The sequence below is a fragment of the Pteropus alecto genome, unplaced genomic scaffold (assembly GCF_000325575.1).
Source record: "Pteropus alecto unplaced genomic scaffold, ASM32557v1 scaffold11, whole genome shotgun sequence".
NCBI classification, from domain to species: domain Eukaryota; kingdom Metazoa; phylum Chordata; class Mammalia; order Chiroptera; family Pteropodidae; genus Pteropus; species Pteropus alecto.
Window position 1 is genome coordinate 12,196,288 of NW_006431956.1, and position 12,440 is coordinate 12,208,727.

Here is a 12,440-nt window from a genome sequence, read left to right on the forward strand (position 1 = left end):
CCAGCATTCCTACTGGTTATTTACCCCAAAGACTTGAAAACCCATATCCAAAAAGATATTTGCACACCGATATTCATAGCGACATTATTCACAGTGGCCATGACATGGAAGCAACCGAAGTATCCTATGATAGATGATTGAATAAAGAAGCTGTGGTACGTACATACATACAATGGAATATTACTCAGCCATAAGAAGAGATGAAATACTGCCATTCGTGACAACATGGATGGAACTTGAGATAATCATACTAAGCGAAATAAGCCAGAGAGAAATAGCTGAAAATCACATAATATTACTGATACGTGGAATATAAACCTAAAAGCAAAATGAACAGGACAAACAAACAGAGACTCATGGACATGGACTATAGACTAGTGATTACTGGTGGGATGGGAGAGGAGGGGGAAGGTGGACAGGGTAAAGAGAGTCAAATATAGGGTTTAGGGGGAGGGAGAAGCGGGTAAAGGCGATCAAATATATGGTAGCTGAAGGAAAATGGACTTTGGGTGGTAAACACACAATAGAATATACAGATGTGAAATTATAATGTACACCTGAAAATTATATAATTGTATTAATGTCACCCCAATAAACTTAATTTAAAAAAAAAAGCCTGTCATAACAAGAACCAAGAATATCTCCACTTGAATGAAAAGATAATCAACAGATGCCAATGACAAGAAATAGCCAAATGATCTGACTAGAATTTTAAAGCAGCCATATAAAAATGGTTTGACGAGCAATAATAAACATTCTTAAAACAAATGAAGAAATAGCCAACAGTGAAAACAGAGAAGATGTACAGAAGAACCAAATGGAAATATTGGGACTAAAAAGGACTGAAATTAAAAACTTAATGGGTGGCCACTCAAAAAAAAAATGGAGCAGAGAGAATAGAACCAGTAAACTTGAAGACAGAATAATAGAAATTGCCCAATCTGAAAAAATAGATTAAATCTGAGAAAATAGATTTAAAAAAAAAAAGATAATCAGAACCTTGGGGACTTTTGGGACTATACCAAAAGATCTAACATTCATGTCATGAAGTTCCTTGAAGAGAAAAAGCAGGCAAAAGACATAAACTTACAAGTTCAAGAAGCTTAGTCAATCTCAAGATAAATCCAAAGAAATCCATGCCCAGAACATCAGAGTCAAACCTCAAAAATAAGGAAAAAGATATCTTAAAAGAAGCAAAAAAATAATGACACCTTACCTGTAGGGGAAAGACAGTTCAAATGACAATAGATTTTGCATCAAAAAACATGTAGGCAAGAAGGAAGTGGCATAACATTTTCAAGTGCTGAAAGAAAAGAGTTGTCTACTCAAAATTCCATACCCAAGTCTATGGCCATGCCACCCTAATGAGCCCGATCTCCTCTGATCTCGGAAGCTAAGCAGGGTCGGGTCTGGTTAGTACTTGGATGGGAGACCACCTAGGAATACCAGGTGCTGTAGGCGTTAAAAAAAAAAAAAATTCCATACCCAGTGAAAATATTCAATGAGAATAAAGGGAAAACCAAGACATCTTCAGATGAAGGAAAACTAAGAGTTTGTTACCAGCAGACCTATCTGATAATAATGGCTAAAGAAAGTTCTCTAAACGGAAAGAAAAAAAAAAAAATCTTAACAGGAAGAAAAAACAGGAGAAAGAGTACAAATATGGGTGAACACAATAGAATTTCCTCTACCTGAGTTTTCTAAGTTATGTTTGACTGGTGAGTCAAAATTATAACATTCAACGTATGTAAAGAAAATATTTAAGGCAATTATAAGTGGGAAGGTAAATGAATGTAAAAGGAGGTAATCGCTTGAAATCACATCACTTGAAATGCTAAACAGTTGACACTAGTAGAGTGTATAAGTTATGTATATGTAACATAATACCTAGAGTACCCACTAAAAAAGCTATACAAAGTGATACACTAAAAAAAAATTATAGATAAATCCAAATGGAATTCCAAAATATATTCAAGTAAAGGAAAGCAGAAGAAAGAAAACAGTAATGAAAGAGAGAAAAATAGAAAACAAAAAATAAAATGGCAGAGTTAAGCCCTCACATTTCGATAATTACATTAAATACAAATGATCTTAATATACCATCTAAAACAGAGGTTGGTACAGTGGATGAAAAATTGTGAACTACATATATGCTACGTATAAGAACTCATTTCAAATATAACAGCATGCGTGTTTGAAAGTAAAATGGTTGAGAAAGATATATTATACAAACATTAATCAAAAGAAAGCAGGAGTAGCTCTGTTAATACCAGTAGACTTCAAAGCAAAGAAAATAACTGGGGACAGAGAGGAATATTAAATAATGATAAAAAAAGGTCAATTCGACATAGCAACCTAAATGTGTATGTGTGCACCAGAGACGCAAACAATGATGGAACTAAAAGGAAAAATAGACAAATTCACAATTACTATCAAGAATTCAACATTTCTCTCTCAACGATTGAAAAGATATCTAAATAGAATATCAGCAAGGATGCAGAATTAACTCAACAATACCATCAACCAAGTAGATCTAATTTATATTTATAGAATACGCCATTCAACAACAGAACACACATTTTTTTTAAATTCTCATGAAATATATACTGAAAGTTAGACCATATCTTGCAACAAAAAACACATCTCAACAAATTTAAATAAATTGAAATCATAGGCTTTGATTCCAATGACAATGGAATCAAACTGTAAGTCGATAATGGAAAGATAACAGGAAAATCTCAAAATATTGAAAACTAAACATACTTCTAAATAATCCATGTATTAAAGAGAAATCTCAAGGAAAAAAAATGTATGTCAAAACAGGTGGGCCACATCAAAACAGTGCTGAGTGAAATTTATAGCACTAAAAAACTTACATCAGCAAAGATGAAAAGCTTCAAGTCAGTAATCTAAGCTTCCATATCAAGAAACCAACAAAAAGGATCAAAAGAAGCCCGAAACAAGCAGAAGAAAATAAAAACAAAAGCAGAAATTAATGAAATTGAAAACGAAAGCAATAGAGAAAAATCAATGAAACAAGAAACTGGTTCTTTGAAAAGATCAATAAAATGGACAAACATTTGACAAAAAAATGCGAGAAAACAAAAGTTACCAGTATTAGCATTGAAATCACAATGGGACATGCAGATATCAAAAGGATAATAACTGAACATTAGGAATAATGCTACACACATAAATGTGACAATTTAGAAAATGACCAATTGCTCAAAATATACAAACTACCCCAACTCATTCATGAAATAGATATATGAAATAGATATTTAAACTCCTTGTAACTACAAAGAAAATTTAATTTGTAATTTAAAAACTCCCCAAAAAGAAACATCCAGGCTTAGATAGTTTCACTAGCAAATTATACCAAATGTTTAAAGAGTTAATATGAATTCTACAGTTTATATCGCTCTATCTGATTTTAAGACATATTGTATGGGAGCAATAATCAAGACTGTCATATTGGCAGAGTAACAGAAATGCAGACCAATAGGATAGAACACAGAACCTAAAAATAGCCTCTACATAAGTATTAACTGATTTTTGACAAAAGTGCAAAAGCAATTCAATGGAGGAAGAATAGTTTTTTTTTTTAAAGTGCTGGAAAAATTGGATATCTATAAGTAAAGAATTAAACTTTAACCTAAACACCTCATAGAAAAATGAACTCAAAATGGATCATAGATTTAAACATAAAATGTAAAATTATAAAAATTTTTAGAAGACCACATGAGAAAATCTTTTGAACCTAGGGCCCGGTGAAGAGTTCTTTGATATAACATCAAAAGCACATGCATGAAACACAACGATAAACTGGACTTCACCATAATTTAAAACTTTTACTTTGTGCATGAAGAAAGATTTTACTGAAGAGGATATACATATGGCAAATAAGCACACGAAAAGATGTTTAAACATCATTATTCATTAGGGAAATGCAAAGTAATAACACCATGATGAAATATCTCTACATACCTATCAGAAGAGCTAAAATAAAAAATAGAATGCCAAATCATGGTGAGGATGCAGAAAAATTAAATCTCTCACACACTGATGGTAAAAAATATAAAATGGTATAGGAACTCTGGAAAATAATTTTGTAGTTTCTTAAAACTCTAAAGATAAATTATAAGACCAGCAATTGCACTTCTGGGCATTTATTCCAGACAAATGAAAACTAGGTTCACATAAAAACTTATATGTGACTGTTCGCAGCAGCCTTATTTGTAACAGTCAAAAACTGTACACAACCAAAAGGTCCTAAATAAGCGAATGGTTAAAGGTGGTATATTCTTACCAAAGAATATTGTTCATTAATAAAGAGGAATGAACTATTGACTCCTGGAACAACTCTGGATGGATCTCAAGGGCATTCTGATGAGTAAAAAAAAGCCAGTTTCAAAAGGCCACGTACTGTATGGTTCTCAAACCACATCCTCTAAACCGTGTAGTCAAAATGACAGAGAGAGATGAAAAATAGATTAGTAGTTGCCAGATATTAGGGATAATGGGGGGGATGGGAGGAGATGAGCTAGTGGTCAGTTGGGGAGGTGGTTACATGAACATACATTCAATAAAATAGCAGAACTATACACGCACTTTGTATCAATGTCCATTTCCTGCTTTTGATATTATACTATAGTTATATGAGGTAACCAAAGGGCAGTCTGAGAAGAAGGCAAAGAGGACCTCTCTGTACTACCTTTATAACTTCCTAATGAATCTATATTTCAAAGTAAAAAGTTAAAAAAATAATAATTCAACAAGTGTTGACAAGGATGTGGAGAAATTGGAACATTGTTAATGGGAATGTTAAATGGTACAATGTTATGGAAAATAGTATGGCAGTTCCTCGAAAAATTAAAGGGAGAATTATCATATGATCCAGCAATTCCACTTCTGGGTATATACCCAAAAGAAATGAATCCAGGGACTCGAAGAGGTATTTGTACACCCATGTACATAGCAGAATTATTCACAATAGCTATAAAGTGGAAGCAACCTAAGGACCCATTGAAAGATGAATGGATAAACAAAATGTGGTATATGCATACAATGAAATATTATTCAGCCTTAAAAAAAGGAAATTCCGACACGTCATGACATGGCTGAACTCTGAGGAGATTATGTTAAGTGGAACAGGACAGTCCTGAAAAGAGAAATACTAGACTTATATGAGATGCATAGTCAAAATCACAGAGACAGGAAGTAGAATGTGGTTACCAGGGGCTGGGTGGAGGCGAGAATGAGGAGTTATTGTTTAATGTGTACAGTTTCAGTTTTGCAAAATGAAAAGAGCTAGGGGAGATGGATGGGGCTGATTGTTGTACAACATTACGAATACATTTAATTAATACCACTGAACTCTACATTTACAAATTTAAGATGGTAAATTTTATGTTATGTGTATTTTACTACAATAAAAAAATATCGGAAAAAATAGCGACACAGTGGTTTTAATGTAGCAATAACGAAAAAAGGAAAAAATTCTAAAATTCCATGAACAGGTACTTGTGACTTGAGATAAAGTTCCAGTGATGGTATTGTACGTAGATTCGAAGGGACTGTATCTCATTATATATGGAAATAAGATGATACACTCTGTTAAATAAGCTGTGCTGATCACTCAGAAAGCAGTTTTTCTGATGACAATGATCCTCTTGTCAAAAATGCTGCTGAAGAGTTTTAAGAGTTTAAGAAGTATAAAGCAGAAAAGAGCAATAAGTATTTATAAATTCATTAATTCATTCAACAAATATTTACTGAGACCTATCACATGCCTGGCACTGTTCTAGGGTCAGAGGTTATAGCTATAAATAAGACAGACAAAAATACTTACCTGAATAGAGCTTATAAACTGATGTTATTTTACATTAAGTAGAATATTAAATAGGTACCCATATCCAAATTGTTAAGTAAAATTTTAGTTGAAATTTGACTACTTAATCTATAGTCATATTTACATATTCAACTGGATAAAAACTTTTTTGAATCATTTCAGTGGGAAAATTAAAGACTGCATTATATTTAAGCACACATAGCATTATGATTTGAAATACTGAGGGAACTGTACATTTATACTTGAGCTGTACGATTTTAAAAATTTGCATTCCACTGTTATTAGAGTAAATTACCTAGGATATCACACTATTTCAAAGATGTTCTTTGCCTGCACATAAACTCTTAAGACTAGGGCTCCTACCAGTTTTCATTACGAATATGGCTCATAGCGTACAGAGTTCCATTTAGTCATGTTTCCAGATATCCTGGAGCTAGCGACTGGTTCTAAGTTACCTTGGACAGCTCTCTCCCATCCACGAGTGCCCTACGTTACCACAGGAAAAATGTCCTTAAACTGGGGCTATCTCTGCCCTGTCTCCTTTGTCCTCCCCCCGACCAACCATTGAGTCGACTTACAAATCAGCACTAACATCTCCTTTCCTCATTAATCTGAGTGTTCTAGAAAACCAGTCTTCCAGTACCTTAGGGAGGGTGATGTTTTCCCATCCTGACACCCTTAAGAGGTATATTCGGTCCCCACCTTCTCACTGTCAGCACCCCTACTAGATCCATCACTGGGATGTGCAATGCAGAGCACAAAACAAAATGAAAAACATAATTAATATCTGAACTAGTATTTCTTCAGATAAAAAAAGAAGTGCTTGACAGTGGGGTTTTGATTATTTGATTTTGTTTTTGTTCTTAAATCATATAAAGTACAGAGAAAAAGATAAGGGAAATATTCACTTCTACCATTCTTCCCCTCTCTTTGTCTATTCAAATTTTAACTTTGACTACCAGTTTCTTTATAAAATAACTCAAATGGACTTTTTCCCCCCCAAATTCATGATATGGAGTGTTTCATGGTAATACTTAAAATTCACAATTTTTGGTTTAGAATAAAACTCAATTAGAAAATGTATAAAAGTATTTTAATACTGAAAAAGTCTAGTATTTATAAATATTCAATTTGTTTAAACCTAAAACAAAAAACTGATTAAAAGTTTATAATAAAGAAATAAATGCCCCCAATTTTTCCAAATAGGTGTCATATTTTTTTGCATAAAGACTTCCTGTAAGAATATTTTAAGATATGACCTTTTTCATATTTTCCCCTCTAAAATACCATTTAAATAAGATCACCACACCCTACTCAATGCAGCCCTCAGAGGACACTGCACAGCCTCAGCAGTAAGGCAGACAGACTTGAGGGCAGATTAGCAATTAGGTCATGAAAAACAGGCAGCATAAAATAGCTATTGCTAATCTGCATGAGATGCATTTACTCAATTAAGCAGATGGAAATGTTATTATGAACTCAGTATTCCAATGACGGTCTTTAAAATTAAGAAGGATAGGGGCAAATGAAATGCACACTGGGGGATTTGGGGACTATGTATTAATTCTAAAGTATACAATGCAGAACACTGTAATGAAGTTAACAAAATTAATTAAAAGATTGTTTGCATGTAACCATCAGAGACTACATTAAAAAATACATGACAGTTTCTGACATTATTAACAGTAATGTGACTGTACTTTAACATTCTTAATGTGATACCGTCACCTTTTCTAAATACACCACTGATATTGGAACATGACTGATAGAAGTCTTATAACCAGAGCCTAGTATGAAAATTGTTTTTAATATGCTTTCTGTATTTAGTTTTTCCATTTTGAGTTTCAAGAAATGATAAGCGAGTGATGAATTTTCAAACTCTTTAGAAAACTATTATACATTTTTACTGGCATATAATGTTCAGACTTTTAAAATCTGTGTTTCTTTATACAATCTTTTAAAATAAACAATAACAAAATAGAGAATTATTAAATCTGCTCAAGAATTGCTATCAAGCTCTTAGGCAAAATAAAATTATTTGAACAATTTTGGAAAAATAATCACAAACTTCAAAAGGAAGCTTTTGTATTATGATACTTTATGTTTAACCCCTGCAGTTGTAGTGTGCATACTTAATCCAGTCATTAAAGAATTCATATATGCCAAAATTACAGCCTAGAAGTGGTTACAAAAATTACATAAAAATAAGCTGCGTGTTCTAAAATAAATAGGTCCTGGGGATGTACTGTATAGTGTGCTGACTAGAGTTAACTATACTGTATTGTATATTTGAAAGTGGCTAAGAGAATCTTAAAAGTTCTCATCACAGGAAAAAGCAATTGTAACTATGCGTTAGAATATGATGGATGTTATCTAGACTCATTGTGATCATTTCACAATATATGCACATATTCAATCGTTATGTTGCACACCTGAAACTAATTTTATATGTCAATTATATCTTAAAAAAAAAGACACACCTACAAAAGCAATGAAATTAGTGTATTCGCACTGCCTCTAGAGGTAAATTTTGGGCTAGTTTGATATTTTTCTCTTGTAGTAAATATGGTATTTTCCCTTGACTAGTCTTAAAAGGTTTAGAAAATTTTTATGTTAAATTTTACATAAAAATAATTATATAAAAATTACATTTAGAGATTTATTTGTTGATTTTTTCAATTTAATTAAAATGATTTCAACAAATGCTTCTGTTTTAATCTTAGGTTTAATATAACAATACTAATCGCTTGTCCGCCCTTACTCCCCAACACACGCATCAGTCAATTTTAATATGTAATCCTCTGTCATCCTAAACTTTTCCCTCTTAACAGAAGTCTGCTCTAAACAAGTATATAGTTGATTTGATTATTATTTTGTATTTGTAGTTGTTGAAACTTTTGAATTAATTTATGTGCTCCTAGAAACAGCTGCTCTTTTCCAGTTTGATTTGGCTAAATTACTGCTATCAGCTATAAGACAGATTTACTGCATACCCTCAAAAACACACAAGTTGTTTTTGCAAAACAATGCTTGCTGTGCATGTGTACCCATTTATCGGTGTGACTTACTGGGTATTAATTATCTTTTTACTGTCTTCTGTGCCTAGATTGGTACCACGCATATCATGTGCTTCTCTAGGAATCAAGGTCAATGGAGGGGAAAGAAATGTGAACCCAAAATATGTAAATTGGACTTTTTTAAAATAGAGATTTCACCTCCTCAAATGCAGGCAATGAGTATTTACAGAGCACCTACTATATGCCAGGGACTCTCTGAGGTGCTTGTGAGTTGGCTGATCAGTAAATAGACTCAATGCCAATGACAGTTATGGCCCTGGAGTATTTAAGGACTTTCTAGATTCTGGATGCCTCTTGGACTTGAGGAACTATATACCACCATAGCGATTTCATCTGTCCTTCTGGTATTAAACTGTGGATGGCTCAGTAATTACTACCATAGTATTTTCCACATATGATACATTAAGTAGCTCTAGAGAGTGGCAAGAAAAAAAAAAAAAAAAAAAGCACAGAAAATTTAATTACTACTGAATTTAAGGGAAAATCTGAATTTAAATAATCAGCGTTATATGATTTTGTTAACACAGTAAGACAATGTTTAAAACTCACTCTGAAGTGTTTCAAGTTCAGCTCTAGTCAATGCATCTTCCTTTTCCTTCAATCTTGTTTCTTTATATTTAGCATAAAACTGCCCAGCATCCTTAAAAAAGAAGTTATAAATAAATTAACATGAAAGTCAATTTGCTTTGTTGGTATCTTCCACATAACTTCATTTTAAAGTAGCATATTCTTTAACAAGTGGTCTTCCTTTGTGTTTATGTTTTCAAATTTTATGAACAGAAGAAACTGTTTTCTACTATTTTTCTCTCTTAGAGAGCCGATTAAAGCCAGACACTGCCTGAGCATCAATTGAAGTACAGTCTTTTCTCTCAGATAAGGAAGGGAGGTGTATTTTCTCAATACTGTGCTATTGCATGGACAGAAAGCAGAAAAACACATTCATTTAACTGAATTGAATTATTTGGTATAGTAAATTGCATTACTGTACTAACACTGCTTTCACATTAGTCTTTTTCCTCCAAAAATTTTTCAAAATTATTATATGAAAACCTGATTGCAAAACCTATATGACCTTGTAGATATAAGTGAAAGTTGTCGTTCCTCCTTCCACCACACTAAGAGACCAGTTCCCATCACAGAGGATTGAGGACTGAGGACACACACAGTATACAGACACTCAGGTGTCAAGATGTAGTGGCTGAAGTCTCTATGAGTGGCACATAGGTAAGACCTCAGCAGAGCACTGAAAGCTGACTGGGCCTTCAATAATCACAGATACAGAAACAAATAAGTTGATGCTCTAGGCATATGAAGATCCTGACAATGAAAAAAGCAAAACCAGATCATTTTCACCACTCTTCGACTCAAACTTCATCTTTGCTATAGCAATACTGCTTGTAGCTGCCAAGCCGCACTGTGCTATGCTTCCGTGTCTTTGGAGATGCTTTGCCCTCTAGCTAGAATATTTTGCTCCCTTGTCATTATTCTGAAAAACTCCTATTGATCTTTAAAAATTCTATTCAAGCATCATCTCCTTTGCAAGTCTTTCTAACCTTCCCCAACACAGTAATTCTTTCCTGTATACTGTTTCTGTATGTATGTATATATTTATTATTTTCATTTTTTTGCTTTTGTATTTAAACACATTTCCACGATTGCTTGCATCACACTATATTCACACCTAGAAAATAAGAAATTGGAGGGAGGGGTGCTTGTATGCCCAGAGCACAGTATCTGGCATGCAGCAGGTGCTCAGTAACTGTTCACTGAACTGAACTAGATTGAAATATATGAGCAACCTTGTCAAGAAGGAAATGAAAGGGCTTTGACTAATGTGGAATAAGCAAAAGAGAGGTATCAAGGGTAACCCTCGGGTAACAGTCCCAGACTGTAACATTCCTAGAGCCAGAACATTTAAACTCTAAAATGGGATTTTCTCTTTTCATCTATGACTATCCAAGTTAGAGCTTTCTCCTGGGATCTATGTCTCTTAGGGTTATATCAAAACTCTTCCACCTGATAATGAATTAGGGAAATAACAGAGTATTCCTAAAATAATCGATCATTATAATAAAGATATAGCTCTAATTCTTTCCATTCCCACTTTTATGTTCTACCAGAAAAATTCCTATGAGCCCTGGGCCAGCTAAACAATGGTATAATTTGAAAGGCCCAGAAGGTCATGCACCCAACTTACTCATCTTCCCATGCCCATATAGACTTTAAATTTCAATGGAGTTTTGGATTAAAGTTTTATAGCCCCTTAACATTCCCTGTGCCTCTAAAAAAAACTCAACCCTGTACTTTATATTAAGCCATATCAGTCATTTATTCTTTGATGTGAATGAATAAATGAATGAGCATATTAGCTTCTTTCCTGAGAGTAGTTTTTAATAGTAGGGAAAAGAAAAATTAGGAAGGAATTGCCTCCTTTAGGGGATGAGGAAAGGTGATACCATGCAAGAAAAGAAGGGCACAGATAAGTTATGAGGTGTGAAAGAAGGTAAGTTGAAATCAAACATCGTAGTATAGTACAGGGAGATACATTATAGTGATGAAGAACGCAGATGTAGAAGCCAGATTACTTAGATTAAGATCTCAGCTTTGCCATCTTACTAGCTATGAAGTAATTCATCAAATCACTTCTCTATGGGTGAATTTTCTCATCCATAAAATGGGAATAAAAGCACATAATTCATAGAGTTGTTGTGAAGATTATATGCGTTAGCATATGGGAAAAACTTAGAATAACACCTTGCACACAGTTAGGACTTATATGTGTTACCTATCGTTATCATTACTTCACCATTTTGCCAAAAACCTTATTCTCCACCACAAAGTGAAGGTGAGTTTTTCTGCTTCATACTTCATCAAAACTCATCCTGCAGAATCCTGTACCTTCTTGCTTACATGACTTCTCTTTACCTGCACCCTCTTCACTTCAGTACAAAAACTTTTGCTGTGTAGTAGCAATCTCTTCCTGGTGGTCCTACCAAATTTGAACATTTCTCTGATAATGTTTCTTCTTCCTGCCACAGCACAGAATTCCATGAAAGATTCTTTCTTGAAATACCCATTAGATCCAAAACCACACTTATCTGAGGATTGTAATGTACCCAATCACCTTAACCTACTCCATCTAATTCCAAGAGTTTTAATAAATCCTAGTCTGTCTTCCTTTTGCTCCATTTCTAAGTATTTATTTAAATGTTCCTCATGCTTTCTCCTTCATGTCTTATTTGTACTTCCAAATTACAATATGCCCATTCCACGAAGCACTGCTTCTTTGATAAACCTACGATCTCAAATAATTCTGCATTACTCGACAAACTCTACATTGTTCCAAGAGTCCTTGTGTACAGTTCGGTGTACCACACTTTAAGATTCGCTGATAAAGTAGAAGATTTTAAAAGGAAAGTGATCAAATGGTGAGCAGCTTGAAACTATATTTAAAAGAAATTGGGACTGAGGAGATTAGGGATAACCTGATAACTATCATAGAATATCTTTAG

At 33.6% G+C, this 12,440-nt stretch overlaps 1 protein-coding gene and 1 pseudogene across 1 annotated transcript in view; one reads left to right on the forward strand and one right to left on the reverse strand.

Annotated features, from left to right (window-relative positions):
* Positions 1–12,440, reverse strand: part of DNAJC1 (DnaJ heat shock protein family (Hsp40) member C1) — a 186,782-nt gene that overhangs the window by 91,770 nt on the left and 82,572 nt on the right. Inside the window, exon 7 of the mRNA XM_006906999.3 lies at positions 9,478–9,568. Within this exon, the coding sequence (XP_006907061.1) occupies positions 9,478–9,568 (91 nt within the window). The remainder of the gene's footprint in view (positions 1–9,477; positions 9,569–12,440) is intronic.
* Positions 1,344–1,461, forward strand: LOC112475761 (annotated as a pseudogene).